The following is an 18,239-nucleotide window of genomic DNA, read 5'->3' on the forward strand; positions in this document are numbered from 1 at the left end:
TTATATTTATATTTATTGTTGTTCTTGTCTTTTGGAGAAGAATGCCAAATTAGTTTCTTTATATATTGTTGTTGGTGTTAAATGCTGTCAAGTCGGTTCTGACCCATAGCAACCCTGAACAGGCTTTCCGAGGCTGTAAATCTTTAAGGGAGCAGAAAGCCTCATCTTCCTCCCGCTGAACAGCTGGTAGTTTCGAACTGCTGACCTTGAGGTTCCCAGCCTGATTCATAACCACTACGCTACCAGAGCTCCATACACACACACACACACACACACAAAACAATGCAAGCAATTATTTGAGCTTCATAATATTGACAAGAATGAAAAATTAGTCTCTTTATATATTGTGGTTGTTGTCAAGTGCCGTCGAGTCGGTTCCGACCCATAGCAACCTTAAACATGGGCTGCGAACCGCAAGGTCAGCCGTTCGAAACTACCAGCTGTTCCGCGGGAGAAAGATGAGGCTTTCTGCACCCGTCAAGATTCACAGCCTCAGAAACCCATAGGGTAACTATGAGTCAGAATCGACTCCACGGTACTTAACAACAACAACAAGGAGCTCTGGTAGCATAATGGTTACGAATCAGGCCGCAAACCTTAAGGTCAGCGGTTCGAAACTACCAGCCGCTCCGCGGGAGAAAGATGAGGCTTTCTGCACCCGTCAAGATTCACAGCCTCAGAAACCCATAGGGTAACTATGAGTCAGAATCGACTCCACGGTACTTAACAACAACAACAAGGAGCTCTGGTAGCATAATGGTTACGAATCAGGCCGCGAACTGCAAGGTCAGCAATTCGAAACTACCAGCTGCTCCGTGGGAGAAATATGAGGCTTTCTGATCCAGTAAAGATTGATAGCCTCGGAAAACCAGTTCAGGGTGGCTATGGGTCGAAATGGACTCGACGGCACTTAATAACAACAATATATAAAGAGAGACTAATTTGGCATTCTAGTCCAAAAGATGAAGTTCAGTATGTTATATATATGGAGTCCTGGTGTGGCTCTGTGGGTTAATGCGTCAGACTACAAAGCCGTTTGAACTGCAAGGTCGGCGGTTCAAGCTCACCAGTCGCTCCAAGGAAACCCTGAACAGGGTCGCTATGGGTCGGAACCGACTTGACGGCACTTAACAACAACAATATATATACATGTTGTTGTTGTTAAGTGCCGTCAAGTCGGTTCCGACCCATAGCGACCCTGTTCAGGGTTTCCGAGGCTGTAAATCTTTACGAGAGCAGAAAGCCTCATCTTTCTCCCGTTTCAGCCGTGGAGCGGCTGGTAGTTTCGAACTGCTGACCTTAAGGTTCACAGTGCAATTCGTAACCACTACGCTACCAGAGTGTATGTTGTTGCTGTTGTTAAGTGCCGTCGAGTCGGTTTCGACCCATAGCGACCCTGAATAGGGTTTCCGAGGCTGTAAATCTTTACAGGAGCAGATCACCTCGTCTTTCTCCCGCGGAGCAGCTGGTAGTTTTGAACTGCTGACCTTCTGGTTCGCAGCCCGATTCGTAACCACTACGCTACCAGAGCTCCTATACCAGAGTGTGTATATATACATATACATATATATATATATTCAGTGCAAGCAATTATTGAGTTTCATCTGTTGGATAAGAATGCCAAATTAGTCTCTCTTTATATATTGTTGTTGTTAAGTGCCATGGAGTCTGTTCCGACCCATAGCGACTCTAAACAGGGTTTCCGAGGCTGTAAATCTTTACGGGAGCAGAAAACCTCATCTTTCTCCCGCGTAGCAGCTAATAGTTTCGAACTGCTGACCTTCAGGTTCGCAGCCCGACTGGTAACCACTAAGCTACCTGAGCAGAGTAGTGTGCAGATTAGAACTACTCAACTGAATGTTCAAGGCTGTGACCTTTCAGAAGCAGAATGTCAAACCTCTTTTAAGGACGCCTGGTGTGGCTCTGTGGGTTAATGGTCTGGACTGCAAGGTCGGTTTGAACAGCAAGGTTGATGGTTCAAGCTCACCAGTCTCTCCTTGGAAACCCTCTACAGGGTTGCTATGAGTCAGAATTGACTTGCCAACACTTACCAACAACTCAACCTTTAGACTAGTGGTCAAGCACTTAACCATTTGTTCTAGTATGTGTTCATTTTCCGTATGGTTGTTGTTCTTAAATGCTGTCGAATCAGTTACAAGTCATAGTGACCCTGTATAGTTTCCAAGGAGCAGCCGGTGGGTTTGAACTGTTTACCTTGTGGTACACAGACCAGTGCTGATCCCACAGTGCAAACCAGGAGTCTAAATATATGGTGAAAGAATACAACCCTAAATATGTATCGTTATATCTGTCGTTAAATTTTAACTCCACTCTGGTCAGAGAATATACTTTACATGACTGGAATCTTTTAAATTCATTGTGATTTGCTACATGGTCCACATATGATAAAAATTCAGTGTGAACTTGAAAATAATGTTTTCTGTTGTTAGATTGTCATGAAAATGTCATTTAGGTCAAGTTTGTGTGTTATGGCTTCTATGATCTTTATACTTTTCTCTTTTGTCCATCAATTACTAAGAGAGGAGTCTTGAAATCTCTGACTAAAATTGGGTATTTGGTTTCTATTTGAAGTTCAGAGCATGGTGGCTCTAGAGGATGATCACTGGACTGCAAACCAGTAAGTCAGTGGTTTGAGCTCACCAGTCGCTCCGTGGGAGAATGATGAGGCTTTCTGCTTTTTACAAAGATTTACAGCCTCAGAAACCCTATACAGGGTTGCTGTGAGTTGGACCCGACTCCACGACACTTAACAACTCCAACAACGTGAAGTTCAGTTTTGGGTTAATGTAGTGAAACTTGTGAAAGCCAGAATTTGATGGGACTCCTATGGTTTTCTGGGTCTCATAAGTTTTCTGCCTTTGACTGACAGGGAACATACAGTCTTACCACCTTTTTAATAGATCATTTTAATGGGAACTATTTGAGTTTTTCTTCTCAAGAACTTTCTGACTTACATAGGTTCCTCCTATCAAAGGTTTTCCTGTTTTTTGAAGTTCTTATTAGATACATAGAGTCCTGGTGTGGTGCTGTGGGTTAATGTGCCAGACTGCAAAGTCGTTTGAACTGCAAGATCTGTGGTTCAAGCTCACTAACTGCTCCTTGGAAACCCTACACAGGGTCGCTATAGGTCAGAATCGACTCGACGGCACTTAACAACTAGATACATATATTTGTTGTTATTGTTGTTGTTAAGTGCTGTCGAGTCGGTTCTGATCCATAGTGATCCTGCATAAGGTTTCCGAGGAGCAACTGGTGAGCTTGAACCACTGACCTTGAGGTTCAAACCAACTTTGCAGTCCAGCACATTAGCCCACAGTGCCACACCAGGATTCCACATATATATTTAGTACTGATTTGTTTTCATGACAAAATAACTACTCTTTCATTATGAAATATCCCTCTTTATCTGATAATATTCCTTGCTTTGAAATATTTATCTGATAATACATATGTGTTCCAGTTTTTAAAAAATTATTGTTAGCATGTTATATATTTTTCCTAACTTTACATTTAATCTATTTGTATTTTAGTATTTAAAATGGCTTCCATATAGGAAGCATATGATTGGGTCTTCAGGTTTTTTTGCCTAGTCTTCCAATCTTTTAATTGGGTTACTATGAGACCACCCATTTTAGTATGTCTATTCAGATACATAAGGCGCTCTGGTAGCGTAGTGGTTACGAATCGGGCTGTGAACCGCAAGGTCAGCAATTTGAAACTACCAGCTGTTCTGCAGGAGAAAGATGAGGTGTTCTGCTCTAATAAATATTTACAGCTTCGGAAACCCTGTACAGGGTCGCTATGAGTCGGAACCGACTCCACGGCACGTAATAACAACAATTCTATTAGCCACATGCCTATGTGTGTATTTGCTTTAGGGTTTATAGTAAACATCTTTAACTTATTACAATCTACCTTCAAGTAATTTATCAACTTTTATATGAGTTCTGGAATAGCACTGTAGGTTAAGCACTGGACTGCTAACCATGAGGTTGGCAATTCAAACTCACCAGCCACTCCTCAGAAACCTTATGAGTCAGAACCAACTCAATGTCATTTAACAACAACATAAGAACGGTACAACAGAATACAAGGGGTTAATTTAAAACAGTTCATGGAAAAAATGGCATTAAAATATAATGGGCTTTTCACATAATTCACAATAAAACATAAAAAAAAAAAAAACTGAGGTGGGAACCTTAGGGGGCAGGCAGAATATGTTAATGAGGGAGGCAGAACTCAGAAAAAGAAGGTGGGGATGGTTGTATCACTTGAGGAATGTCATCCAGGTCAGCAACAAACGATTGTGTTCTGCTGTGTATATTCTCAACAGCAACCAAATAAAAATTCAATCAGTTTGTGTGTTGGAAAAAAACAAAAGATTATGGACTTTTTCCACAAAATTTTTGAAGCCCCCTGTATTTCCTCTCCTGATCTTTGTTCTATTGTCATTGCATTTGACTTCTATGCCTTAAAAGTTAAATACGCTTATTATTTTTGCTTTAAACAGTTATCTCTTAGGCTCATGGGTTTATAGCGTTCATCAAATTTGGAAAAATTCTGTCCATATTTTCATCAAATATTTTCCTACTGTCCCCTCTCAACCCAGTTTTTCCAGTCAGCTTGGTGGCAACATGGCCTTCCTAGTGTTTTCCTAGCCCCCAGGTTGTTCTCCTTTCCAGTGGCTCTTTTCTTGGTCTTTGTTGGATTATTTCCTCCCGTTCCTGCACAGACTCCAAGGAACCCTCTTCAGAGCTCCAGAGCTCTTTCTGCTTAGTTCTCTCCTCCCTGTGAATTCTAGCTGCCTTGGCCTCCCTGAATATTCTTCTACTGTGTCTCTTAAATTCAGGGAATTCGGTTTCTCCCCTTGTACTATAACCCTGAAATGCTTTCAAGGTGATACGCTGGAGCCATCACAGAACTCACTTCATTTAATCTTCCTTCTCTTAGGAATCATTGTGGTATGTTGCCTGTTATCCAATGCCTGAAAACCACTATTTCATATATTTTTTCCTGTATTTTTTTTGTGAGTTGTTAAGGTGGAAGGGTAGATCCAGATGCACCTATTACTTCATTATTGCTGATGGAAGAAGTCATCATGTCTTTCTTGTTTTTCAAGCTGGTTTGTAGTTCTCCACATTATGAACCTTATCTTGCATGTATGTGCCCAATATGTTCTTCTACATTATCACTAATCTTTTGTTTTACCTAATGGTATCTTTTTTCATAAGGTTTTAAATTTTGATATGGTCAAATCATTCATTCTTTTCCTTTGAAGTTTATATGCTGTTTATAAATGCCTGCCCTATAAGTTAAGACAATGAATAAGGAAGAAACTGTAGAAGAATCAATGCATTTGAATTACAGTGTTGGTGAAGAATATTGAAAGTACCATGGACTGCCAGAAGACCAAACAAATTGGTCTAGGAAGAAGTACAGCCAGAACGCTCCTTATAAGCGAAGATGTCAAGACTTCACCTTTCATACTTTGGACATTTTTGTCAGAAGGACATTCTTCTCGGTAAAGTGGAGGATCAGTAAGAAAGAGGAAGACAGACCCCCAACAAGATGAACTGACACCGTAGCAACAACAGTGGACTCAACCGTAACAAGGCAGTATTTCGTTCTGTTGTGCACAGGTTGCTATGAGTAGAAGCCTATTGGATGGCACCGACACCAACGACCCCTGTATATTTTCTTCTAAGTCATCATGTTTAAAAAGATACAAATAACTCCTTATAAGATGGGTGAGTTTTATTTTTAGCATCAACGTTTATTCATTACAAAAGTAATACATGCACATGGTAAACACATCAACTAGAACAGAGTGTTATGTGATGAAAATGAAAAGTTCATTTCCTCGTCTCCCTACCACTTCTGCCTGCCAAATTCCTCTTGCCAAAAGTAACAATGATGAGCAATTTCTTATATAGCTTTCCATAAATTTTCTGGGCACACACACACACAGCGATGTCCTTTTTTACTTAAAAATTTTCAATTTTTTCACTTAAAAATTTATGTCTGAGTTCTTCATGTGAATGAGTGTTATCAGATGCTTTCCAGTCTGACAGAGGTACCAGGGCCATTGGAGAGCATCATAGGGAAAGTACACAGGAAATGGCATATTCATCTCTGTAAAGTCAACATTTAGCACAAAACCTGGCACATAATAAATGCTCAATAAATATATGTTAAATAATTGAAAGGAAAAAAGTACTTCAGAAAACTGGAGACAAATTTCTGTCTTAAACATTCTTCTCTGGTCAGACCTGGTCGCCTTACTGAGAATCACCATCTCCCCGGGGGATAAAGAATAAAAAAAAATGATGGTATGCAATATGAGTGAGAAAATGTAGTAGCTGGACTCTTCTACAACCTCTTGCTGGAAATAATTTCTGTGTGTCTCTTTCTCAACTGCCTCCAGCACACATATTTAGTTCAAAAAGCACAGTGCACCTGAATTGCACAACAAGAAAATCTGGGAGCTCCAAGACTATACTACCTACCCACCCACTACCATCAAGTCAATTCTGACTCATAGCAACCCCGTAGGACAGAATAGAAGGGCTCCTTTGGGTTTCTGAGACTATACATCTTCACAGAAGCAGACAGCTCCATCTTTTTCCCTTAGAATAGCTGGTGGATTTCAACTGCCCACCTTGAGGTTAGCAGCCCAACATTTCCATTACCGTGCCACCAGGGCTCCTTAAAGTCCATACAGTTGAGTTATATCATAAAGACAGCCATCATTAATCGGCACTCACAGCTATTGTGAATAGCCAACGTATTGGTAACGACAGCCCTGCAAACACACTGACAATTATCCCCATTTAGTAGATGATAAAACTGAGGTTACACAAACCCACATAACTTGCTCGGCGTTACATAGATGATGCAGTGATTTCCAGAGACAACTTCACACTTGCATCAGGCCTACCCACTTTTTGTGGATCCCACACTGCGTTCATTCCTATCGCTGTTTCTCTTGCCTGACATCCCTTTTCTCCACTTGTCTCATTGTATGTATTCACAGGAGCCAGGCCAAAAGATGTGTAGCACATCCATGCTAAGCTATGTCAGGTGCTGTCAGGGCTGAGGAGTGAGTGAGTCAGTCATAGGTGACAATGAGCAAATACAAACTCATTGGGGAGGAACCAACAGTTCCGAAAGGGTGTTGAGAGTGGACATTGAGGAGTACACTCTCACAAAATTTAAATGCAAACGTTTCTCACTCCCTTGGCTCTTTTTGGTGGGCTCCTCACAAGCACTGTTGTTGCCCTGTAGCCTTAAAGCCACTGACCAGTAGTTCTCCACCTACTTCAACCCTAACTCTTTCTCTAAGGAGACCCACATCAAGTCTCACCTCTTTCTTGAAGCCTTTCTCTATTAATCCAGCTCAATGATCTCTCTTTCTCAAATGTTACACTTTTACTTAAAATCAGCATCATCAGATCCAGCCTGTGTTTGTATACTCTCTTTGCTTTCATCATTTCAAATAGCTTGCTGCTGTAAGTAGACTCATTCACATGTCTTTTTTCTTCTTCTTCTATTCCCCGCCCCCACCTCAACCCTGCATGATCTAGTAGTTGGCAGACCTGGCTAGATGCAAGTTCCAACTCTCCCACTAACTAGTGGTGTGACCTGAAGCTAGTCACAACATCACTGAGCCTCATCTGTCCACCTCAAAGGTTCTTGCAAAAGGATAACAAACACTGTGAAACCATGTAGGAACACAAGGTGTTATTACAGCAGAGGACAAATGAATTAAGGGAATTCTGCCATCCTACTTAGTGAATAGTTCTACGTAAGAAATAGCAATCACTGCTGTTTGTTTCGCACTAGTGTCCCCCGCAAAGGTTAACAGGTTTGAAACAAGACTACCGCACAATTGTTATAGATGGTGCCAGACAGAAGGGGCCTATATGCAAACTTTTTTTTTTTTTTCCCCCAGCGGCTCTCCTTAGAAATTACCAGGTGATTCCAGGCTTGCTTACTTTTAAAGTTTCCATCTTTCTGAATGTTTCTTCATGTAAATGATCTGTGTCAATGCTGTAAAAAACAAAACAAAACAGGGGAGGGGATCTTTGTCAAGACAAGCCAACAGATGCCTGCAGTAGCTCTCTTGTGCATAAGGGTAAGGTTCTCATTCATACTTGTCCATGCCGTCATCACTCAGTTACTTTATCCATTCGAGTATCCACCTCCTCTTCCATCCTCATTCCCTTTCCTTGAGTCTCAAGAGTTAAAAGATACAACCTCCTCTTGAATTCTCAATCCCATCTCATCCTGCCTTGACCAAGTCCTTGCTCCATGAGTTTGTTAGTTCCTGCTCCTATATCTGAAACCTCTTCCTCTCTGTGGGTTCTTTTCTCCCAGCCTACAAATGTGTCTACCTCAAAGAAAGTGAAAAAGAGAAAGAACAACTCCCTCCATCCTCTAGTTCCACAACTACCCTGGCTATGATCCCACATCTATCCTTTCACCAACTTCTTTAAAAAGGAGTTTCTCTACTTCCATACCTCATATTTCTTCAAGTCACTGCAATCTGGGTTTTGAACCTACCAGACCACTAAAACGATTCTGGAGAAGGCCACCAATGTCCTCCTAAATCCAATAGATTTCTTTTTGGAGTTCTTATTGAACTCCATGATACATGTAAGCATTTTTTCTTTGAAATTCTCTTTTCCCTTGGCTTATAGGACACCACTCTCTCCTGGTTCTCTCCACAACATACTGACCTTCTTCTTGGTGTACACTTCATTAGTACACTCCCAGGGCTTATTCCCCAGAGGTATTTCTTGGAGCTTCTTTTTTTCACCCTCCCTTGGGGATCTCATCTACTGTCATAGCTTTAGATATCATCTCTAAAGAGATTACCTCTTTCTACACCCAATGACCGACCTACTAGAAAACATCCTGCGTTATCCCATGGACACTTCAAACTCAGTATGTGTTTGGGCCTAATCCCTGATCAAAACCCATTGACTAAAAAAGAATGTTGAAGCTCTTTCAAGTGTGCAGGGATAAGTTCTTAGTTTTTCATGGAGAAAAGTTCATTTTATTAAAGGAAAATAACTGTCCCTATTAGTTATATTCAATTATAGGGAGCCCTGGTTGCATAGTGGGTTAAGCATAAGATTGGCGGCACAAACCTATCAGTCTCTCTGTGGGAGAAAGAGGAGGCTGTGTGCTCCTGTACAGATTTATAGTCTTGGAAACCCAATGAAATATTTCTACTCTGTCCTATAGGGTTGTTGGAATCAACCAGGTGGCAGTGAGTTTTTGAGACATTTAATGTCTTGGAAGTGGTATGTAATTTTTTGAATGATTTAGCAAAAGCTACCTTACCTCCTGGTGTGGCGCTGTGGGCTAATGTGTCAGACAGCAAAGTCATTTGAACTGCAAGGTCGGTGGTTCAAGCTCACCAGATGCTCCTTGGAAACCCTATGCAGGGTCGCTATGGGTTGGACTCAATGCAACGGCACTCAACAACATCTTACCTCCTAATATGAAAAACTTATGGTTGGGGAGGTGGTGAGCCAATATGCTTAGGTCTTCTGGGAATTCAGAGACCAGTTACCCTTAACCTCTTCTTTCCAAGTTTGAAATTAGGAACATGTATCAGGGTGAGCCAAAAACTGAAAGGTCAGAAGTTCGAAACTACCAGCTGTTCCACAGGAGAAAGATGAGGCTTTCTACTCCCGTAAAGATTTACAGCCTCGGAAACCCTGTTCAGGGTCGCTATGGGTCGGAACCGACTCGACGGCACTTAACAACAACAACAATAAGGGTGAGCTAGGGTGATGTCATCCAAGGCACGGTGACTGGTAAAGGTACCAAAACCTAAACAAACAACAATGACAACAAAAGAAACCCACCGCCACTGCCATGAGTTGATTGTGATGCACAGTGACCCTGTGGGACACAGTAGAGCTGCTTCCTAGGGTTTCTGAGACACTTAAGCTTTATAGGAGCACACAGACTCATCTTTCTCCCATGGAGTACCTAGTGGGCTTGAACTGCCAACCTGGTGGTTAGCTGTCTAACACCTAGTCCATAGTGCCACGAGGGCTAGGGAAGGTACCAAGGACCCTAAAATAAAATTACCTTTGTGAAATAGGAAATCTTAAGTGGTACTCTTGGCTCAACACAAGGGCCTACATCTTTGTGGACAAGGGCAGGTTTCAGCATATCTGTGCCTGTGTCTGATTCTGGGAACTCCTTGAGACCCAGCCATCATGACAGATATGGTACTTTACAATAGCAGCACATGGAACTATAAACTAATAGGACCTTAGAGGCCACGTATGAGGGAGCTTAAAAAATGTTGTCCAAAATTTCCATTATCTTTACATTCCATTTCTCCATGAACTTTTTAAAGCCCCCTTGTATAATGTTGTACACGGTTGGCAGGGATCTGGACCAGTCACCAAACTTCTGTTGGACTGTATAGATCAGTTCCCACATGGCAGTGAGAAACAATAGCGGCAGGAGACTGATTCTCCACGTGGCTTTGGAAGCAAAACGGGTCCCCTCTTTGGGGCCAAGTTTTGTAAAGGTGGAGTGGAGAAAGGCCCAGAATAATACTATTAAAAGAGTAAATGAGAGATATATGACTAAATTTGTACCCAGAATTCTGCTGACAAGTCTTTCTTACTACACATGGTATACAAAGCCCGGCCTGCCTACCTTTCCAGTCTTAGTTCTTTTTTTTTTTTTTTTTTAAGTGCTGTAAAAATATAACATTTGCAATTCAATGTTTTTCATGTGTACAATTTAGTGACACCAATTACATTCAATCATGTTGGGCAACCATCACCAGTGTCCTCTACAAAAAAGTGGTTCCCAGACAATGACTTCCCCTTTCCCTCCCTGCTTTTCACACCACCAAACTGCTCAGAGATCTCAGATCCCTATCTCCCATCACATACTATAAACCCTGCTGTTTATTACCCGGGGACCTTTGCTCATGTTATCTCCTACGTCTGAACTACCTTTTTCCATCCCTACCTCCATTGTTCCTGGCATTAGTCCTAAGACTCAACTCAGTGGCCCTTCCTCCAAGAAGCTTCTCATGACCATCTTGGGCTCAGTTAAGGGTCTCCTGACATGATTCTCTTAAGACCACATTGCATGAGAATGATCGGTATATGTTCCTGTCTCAACCACTAGCCCCAGTAGCTCAAAAGCATGGCCCATGTCTCATGTCTTCTCATCTTTGTCTCCCCACCATCTGGCATGATTGCGTGGCACAGAGGAGGTATTCAGCAAGTACCTGCTGAATGCATGAAGGTAAGTTTTGTCACTCTGAAAACATAACCTCTTCTCTTCCCTTGACACACTGAATGCTTAGACATGCAACCTTGCTCCTAGATGTTCTTCTAATTCCTTACTGGTCTCCTATTTATACACTTACCAGCTGTTCCTCGAAAACCCTATACAGGATCATTGTGAATTGGAACCGACTCGACAGCACTTAACAACAACAACAACAACATGCAAAGCACTGTCCCAGGAAGTTTACAGTGTGAGATGCAGTGAGAAACAAGATGTAGACCCTGTACTCAAGCAACTCTTAGGAAATAACTTTCTTCCTTTTCAATTTCCACAGAAGCCTTGAAGGCTCTCCTGGTTTTAGTCCCTGTCTCCAGTCCACCATCACATTAAGTGACCCATGTGGCACTGTGGGTTAATGCGCTGGACTACAAAGTTGGTTGAACCGCAAAGTCGGCGGTCCAAGTTCACCTTGGAAACCCTATACAGAGTCGCTGTGGATTGGAACAGACTCTTAATGGCACTTAACAACAACGATCTTCCTCTTATCTTATTTGTATAAATAGATATTTTTGTTGATTTCAGTTTTGTCTCATATACATTCTAACATTCAAATTTAGTTGAGACCAATGAACTATATCTATTCTCATTCTTTTTCTCTATGGATGTGTATGTGTGCCAGATATTATTGCCCACTGTTTTTGAGTTATGATTGATAAGTTATAAAGGTTTGAGGGCAGTTAAAATGGAAGCATACTGTTTCAAAGACAAAGACAGAGCAAGAGAAACAGGAAATGGTGCAATAATTTACAATGAAACAAAAACTAATGGCATGCCATCAAGAACAAAATACTTCCTCTTTGTGGCCATTCAGGACCTCTGCTGAGGCACACATGCTGTGGATTACTACAACAATAAATTATTCCCTACTTAAAGAAACATTAGGGTTGGTTGTTGAGTGCATTTCAACCTGTTGACGATACAAACTCCAGCTGCCCCTTTGTGAGAAAAACACCATATAGAACCCTGACTTCTGAGGCTTCGCAAGTTGTGAGCAATTCCCTTTGCTGAGCAGTAATCACTGCGCTCTTGAGCATTTGAAATGAATAGAGCTCACTTTGCTAGTAGAGACCTAGCTTCTTCTGTTTCCGCCAGACTTGTAATCAGGCCTTTATGTTGTTTTCATTTAAGCTTCAATGTATCAAATTGGCTTTGGAAAGTGGAATTTTTGTGCTCAGCTTTTTTACTTTCCATTATGTGTTCCAGTTCTAAATGCCAGAAACAAGTGGTCATTTGGCCATTGGTTCACTGCCAACCGAGCACAGTTGTACCCTAATTAAGAATGACTGTGTGTGTCATGCCAGCCTGCTGAGTTGGCAGGCGGACATGGACCAGAGAGGGTCAAAACTACCACCTTCTGTAATTGTACCATTACAGCTTCATTCCTTTGAGTCTTGAAAACTCTCAAAACATAAATAGTAAGTCTTCCAGCAGGTGTTAGAAGGGGAAAGGAGTCTAGCATTTGTTGAGTGCCTACTATGTGCCAAGGATTGTCCAAGATCACAATTATTGTTTCATCAAATTCAATCCCCACATTAACCTCCCCCGCACCTCCTTAGTCAGAGATTAAGGAGCCCTGGTGATACAGTGTGGTAAGCATTGGGTTGCTAACCACAAGGTTGGTGGTTCAAACCCTAAGAGGAAGAAAGATACTGCTGTCTGCTCCTGTAATGATTTTCAGTGTCAGGAAACCCAAGGAGCAGTTCTACTCTGTCCTATTGGGTCGCTATGAGTCAGAACGAACTTGGTGGCAGTGGATACAGTCAGTTATTAGTATTAGCCCCACTATACAGACATAAAGGAGCTCTGGTAGCGCAGTGGTTATGAATCAGGCTGCACACCTCAAGGTTGGAAATTCAAAACTACCAACTGTTCCTCGGGAGAAAGATGAGGCTTTCTGCTCCCGTAAAGATTCACAGCCTCGGAAACCTCGTACAGGGTTGCTCTGAGTCGGAACCGACTCCACGGCCCGTAACAACAACAACAACAACATGCAGACAAAGATACTGAAGTTCAGAGAGGTTAAGTAAATTACTTGTCCATGGTCATTTAGCTAGAAAATGGTTGATCTAGGATTTGGGTCAGGCCTAGGAGAACCTAGATCCTGTGCTTTTTTGCCTATACCAAGTTGCTTCTCTTAGCAACACTGCCTGTTCTCTACTTCTCTCTGTGTGTGTATGTGTGTGTGTGTATGTGTGTTCCTGTGCCTAAGGAGAAAAGACCTACTAGTAATCTCATTTACTTTGCTACGCTGCTTAGGTTTGGCCTGCCCTCAGCTTTTCTTCTCCTTCCTTACTGCCATGGTCTAGTCTCAAACCCAACATGCCTACCACAACTACCCCCCCCCTCCGCCACTCCTCTACCACAGTAACTTACTAGAATGTTTGCAGTTGACATATTGGATGAATCAGTGCATCACACAAAATTTGGACTCCAAAATCCCTGAGGTCATTTCCACTTAAGTCTAGCAACGTCAGGTTCTCATTTCTGCTAAGGACAGAGGCAAGGGCTCCACAGCACACATCTGTGAGATGACATTCTGCTAACCTGTGAGGGATTGGGGATTCAAGAAGGAAAACAAAACAAAACAAAACAATTTGTTTTACCTCAAGTTTCATGGTGGCCTTCCATTTCACACATAGCCTGGAGCAAGAGCCCAAAAGGCCACAGAACTTACCAAAGGGTCTGTAATTTGCAGCCAGGGTGTTTCAGCCCTTCACATAGCACCTGCATGCCCTCATCCCCTAAGGCATTATCACTGAGGTCAAGGTCTCTCAGATGTTCATTGGTGTAGAGCGTGCTGCACAAATCCTGACAACAGGCTCCTGTCAGGTGACAGGTCCACAATCTGCCAGGAGGTAAGGGAGAGAAGGCTGGTGGCATCTCACTGGCACTGGGGCACTGTAAGAATTGTCTGCCTAACGACAACTAGAAAAGCACTTAGAAAATCAGTGTCATGCTAAAAACAAGCAAGCCAAAAGGGCAAAGACCTTCGGCCAGGCTAAGTGAAGAGTGTACAGAAGGTAAATTTTAGCACTAAATTACTGAGGTTTTCATTTTAGTGCTTCCTAGGAAATGCAGTTGTCAGGCCAAAATACTCATTTTCAGGTTTTGCTGAAACCACTAGAAAACTCTGCCTGTGACGTTCGTCGATGACACTTACGCCAGATCCTTTAAGTGACAGTCAGGCTGTCTCAACCCTTCACACAGCAGTTTCAGTCCCAAATCTTCAATTTTGTTATTGATTAGAAGCAGCCTGGTGAGACTCCGGGTGGAGCTGAGGACTTGGGCAAGTGGTTCACAACAAATGGCCGAGAGGGCACATTCAGACAGCCTAAGGAATGGCGAAACCAAAGTAGCTGTTACCGATGCAAGCAGGGAGTCCCACTGAATCCCAAATCCTATGAGAAGGACAAGAGCAAGAAAACACTCACACGAGATTCTCAATTATACCCTTTGCGTGCCGCAGACCTTCACAAAGATGCTGTACTCCAGTGTCTCCCAGGGCATTGGCAAACACAAACAGTTCTTTCAAAGTCTGACTCACTTGCAACAAAGACGAGAGCTCCACACAGCTCGCATCAGTGAGGCTGCATGTGCTCAAGCTACTCAGAGAAAGAGAAGACAAATTAGTCACGCTGTCGTTCTGGCTTCCTGAGGATGTTCTCCCAATCTCCCCATTATCTGACGCCCGGCCACTCTTCAACTTCTGCCTCTTGCCCCACCTCCTTGACAGAGCCTCCTCTTGAGGTCTCCAGCTCACAGCGACCTCCTCCTCTGCCCTTGAACCATCTGGCATTTTGAAATTTCCACAGTGTCTGCTACTTGGTTACACATTGAATTGTGAGGCTCACCAATGAGTTCCTTTCTGTGGGTCCTTAAGGACAGCCTTGTTGCTTGTGGCACCACTGATAACTCCGCCCACATCTAGCTCAGTTGTGTGCCTAGTGTTGCGGTAGTTGTTAAGTGCTGTTTTGACTCATAGCAATTCTGTAGAGGGTTTCCAAGGAGCAGCTGATGAGTTTGAACTGCTGACCTTGTGGCTAGCAGTCTATATACAAGAAGGGGGGGGACGCTTGACAAAGTATGTGGGGAAAAAATCCATTATCTTTTCATTCCATTTTTCCCATTAACTTTTTGAAGCTCCCTTGCATTTAATATGCAATTAGCATCATCTTTGGTGCCCTGGAAAAAGCCTGAGATTTGGAGACAGATTATTAGCTATGTGACCTTGGGCAACTGCCTTTCTTCTTCTGAGTCTCAGTTACCGCATGTGGATAAAAAAGTGCAAAATGCGAATTAAGAAAATCCATGTTAATGAAATGACTTCTGAAAAGCAGCAGACATGGAGCCTGGCCCAAAGCAAGCACTGAAATAGCCATAAGGGATGCCAGATCATTCTAAGAGACTTACTCTAGTTTCTCCACTTTACAGCTGGAATGTCTGAGACCTTCACAAAGATACTTCACCCCTTTATCTCCCAGGAGATTCTCACTCAAGTCCAGCTCAGTGAGGTTTGAGTTGCATCTGAGAGCAGAGGCGAGATACTTGCAAACAGCCTCTGAACTTTCTGGAAGAAAGCTGGCACACAACCTAGAAAGAAAGACATATAGAGATAGAACTGGCTACTTTAGTGTCTTATTAAGATCACTGACACAAGACACCCACTTTTGAGTATGTCACACAGCTTCCTTATCCCTATGGCAGGGACTTGTGTAATGCTGCCAAAACAATGTGTCCCACAGTGGGGACAGGTTGCCTAAAAGAAGAAAGGTGTTGAGAAGAAACATCTAGGTAATCTTATCTCATTTCAGTCCCCTGAGTGAATTTAGCACTGAATCTCATACCCCCCTTTCAAATCCCAGGGGGAAAATTCTATAATCACCTTTTGAAAACTGATAGTCAAAAGGTCTATCCTTTTATCTAATAATTGTTGTTGCTGTTGTGAAGTACCCATAGCGACCCTGTATAGGGTTTCCAAGGAGCAGCTGGTGATCCTTGGACTGTGGCCATCACAATGCATGCTTTACTTTCATTCCCAGTCTTTCCCATCTTTGCTTCTCCGTAGTACGTAGTCCAATTCCTTGAAGAGTTTCACATCAACTTTTTCTTTCATAATTTTCAAGAATTTCTGTGATATGTATTACAACCTTTGAGTCCTCAATTTTCTCTTGCGTTACCAGGTTCCACACTGATTCCTGAAGAGGGCTCATGAGGAAATGTATTTATAGCTCCAAATTTCAAAGTTTTAAATAGAGGCACTTTGCATAAAATAAGTTTTCAAAGCGGATTTGAGAAAACGTTAATGCTAAAGAGATCTGGTTAAAAAAAATTAGCCCACATACATATGATAACAAAGATTAAGGTAATTACCATGGGCTTTGAACTGAGACATATATAGGTTTCAAAGTGCGACTCTGTCATTTTTCAGTCCTATGACACATCTCCAAACCCACTGCCATTTAGCCCATTCTGACACATAAAAACTCCCGCATAGGGTTTCCCAGGTGGTAAATGTGTACCGGAACAGAAAGCCTTATTTTCCCCCCGAGCCCATTTCCTAATCTGCTAAAACAGCTCAGAGCTGTACATATGTACAAACCACTCAACACCATGCTTAGTACAAAGTTAGGTCTGCAACAATGCCGGGTTATTACATCTACTCCTCACTTATCTGACATTTTACACTTAAGGCAATAGCAAAGACTTCACTAACTGACCAAATTTTCTATCTGACTATTTTCACATGAATGACGTAAGTCTGGCAGGAACAGACACAGACTTGCAGAGTGAGAATAACGCTACCTGTGATGGTTAAGGTTCTAGAACAACGTGGCTGGGTCATGATTCTCAATGGTTTGGCAATTACGTAATGATGGATTCTGGCACTTATGGATTGATGTAATTTGGCAGTTAAGTAATGATGTAGTCATCCTCCGCTTTATGATCGGATGCGGTCATTCTCCGTGTTTGCATAATGCTGATACTTGAATAACTTCCTAGTCTTTGGGATGGAACCGTATGTATGAGTAAGAAGTAGGTGCATTATTGTCACTGATGTTACTGACAGTCAAAATGAAAATTATTTTACTAAACTTGTTGCATAGGCATATTTTTAAGCACCACCACTTTCCTTCTCCTTGCAATGTGTTTTCATCATATAACCCACCTTGAGTCACATAATTAAAAAAAAAAAAATTCTTGCAGAAGGGAAGCTAACAGTTACAACTTACTTGAGCTTCTGTAATTTACAGTTTGGATCTTTTAAGCCTTCACAGAGAAACTTTAAAGCGGAAACTTCCAGTATTGTTTCAGAAAATTCCAACTCGGTGAGCCACTGATTGGTGCTAAGGACAGCTGCGAGGGCCCCACAAGAAGCAGGAGAGATAAGGCATCGGTACAACCTTCAGAAAACATAAGAATGACCTCATTACCTTACTCATGACTACCCCACCCCCAACAAATATAAACTGACAAAAAATTTTGGTATGAACACAGACAACAAATTCTCCAGCTATGAGTTACCTCAGTCTATGTAATATACAGTTTGGCCGTTTCAGGGCTTCACACAGAAGTTTCATTCCCGAATCTTCCAGGGTATTTTTTACAAATTCCAAATCTGTCAGATACTGATTGGTTTCAAACACTAAGGAGAGGTCCCTACCACAAGAAGCTGTGAGGTGGCAGAAAATCAGTCTGTGAGGAGAAAAAGCCATTTCAGAGGAGAAAGAAAACAAGTCTTTCTTTGAATGTACTAGTTTGCAGTTTACTAGTGCACCAAATCCTGTCAATTACTTTGCCAATTATTTATGGAGTGCTTTACCACTGGGCTAGACCACTGGGAAAACGGAGACATTTAAGGTCAGCGCAAACACGACCTTCAA

At 42.2% G+C, this 18,239-nt stretch overlaps 1 protein-coding gene across 1 annotated transcript in view; it reads right to left on the minus strand.

Annotated features, from left to right (window-relative positions):
• The window catches only part of VSIG1 (V-set and immunoglobulin domain containing 1), a 125,473-nt gene extending 107,537 nt beyond the window's left edge, over window positions 1-17,936 (minus strand). The window contains exons 1-6 of the mRNA XM_006871063.1: window positions 17,881-17,936; window positions 17,589-17,759; window positions 15,769-15,948; window positions 14,790-14,960; window positions 14,519-14,689; window positions 14,033-14,203 (exon numbers count right to left, since the gene is read on the minus strand). Coding sequence (XP_006871125.1) covers window positions 14,033-14,203; window positions 14,519-14,689; window positions 14,790-14,960; window positions 15,769-15,948; window positions 17,589-17,759; window positions 17,881-17,936 — 920 coding nt within the window. The remainder of the gene's footprint in view (window positions 1-14,032; window positions 14,204-14,518; window positions 14,690-14,789; window positions 14,961-15,768; window positions 15,949-17,588; window positions 17,760-17,880) is intronic.
• Window positions 17,937-18,239: the final 303 nt, after the last annotated feature.

The sequence above is a fragment of the Chrysochloris asiatica genome, unplaced genomic scaffold (assembly GCF_000296735.1).
Source record: "Chrysochloris asiatica unplaced genomic scaffold, ChrAsi1.0 scaffold00159, whole genome shotgun sequence".
NCBI lineage: Eukaryota > Metazoa > Chordata > Mammalia > Afrosoricida > Chrysochloridae > Chrysochloris > Chrysochloris asiatica.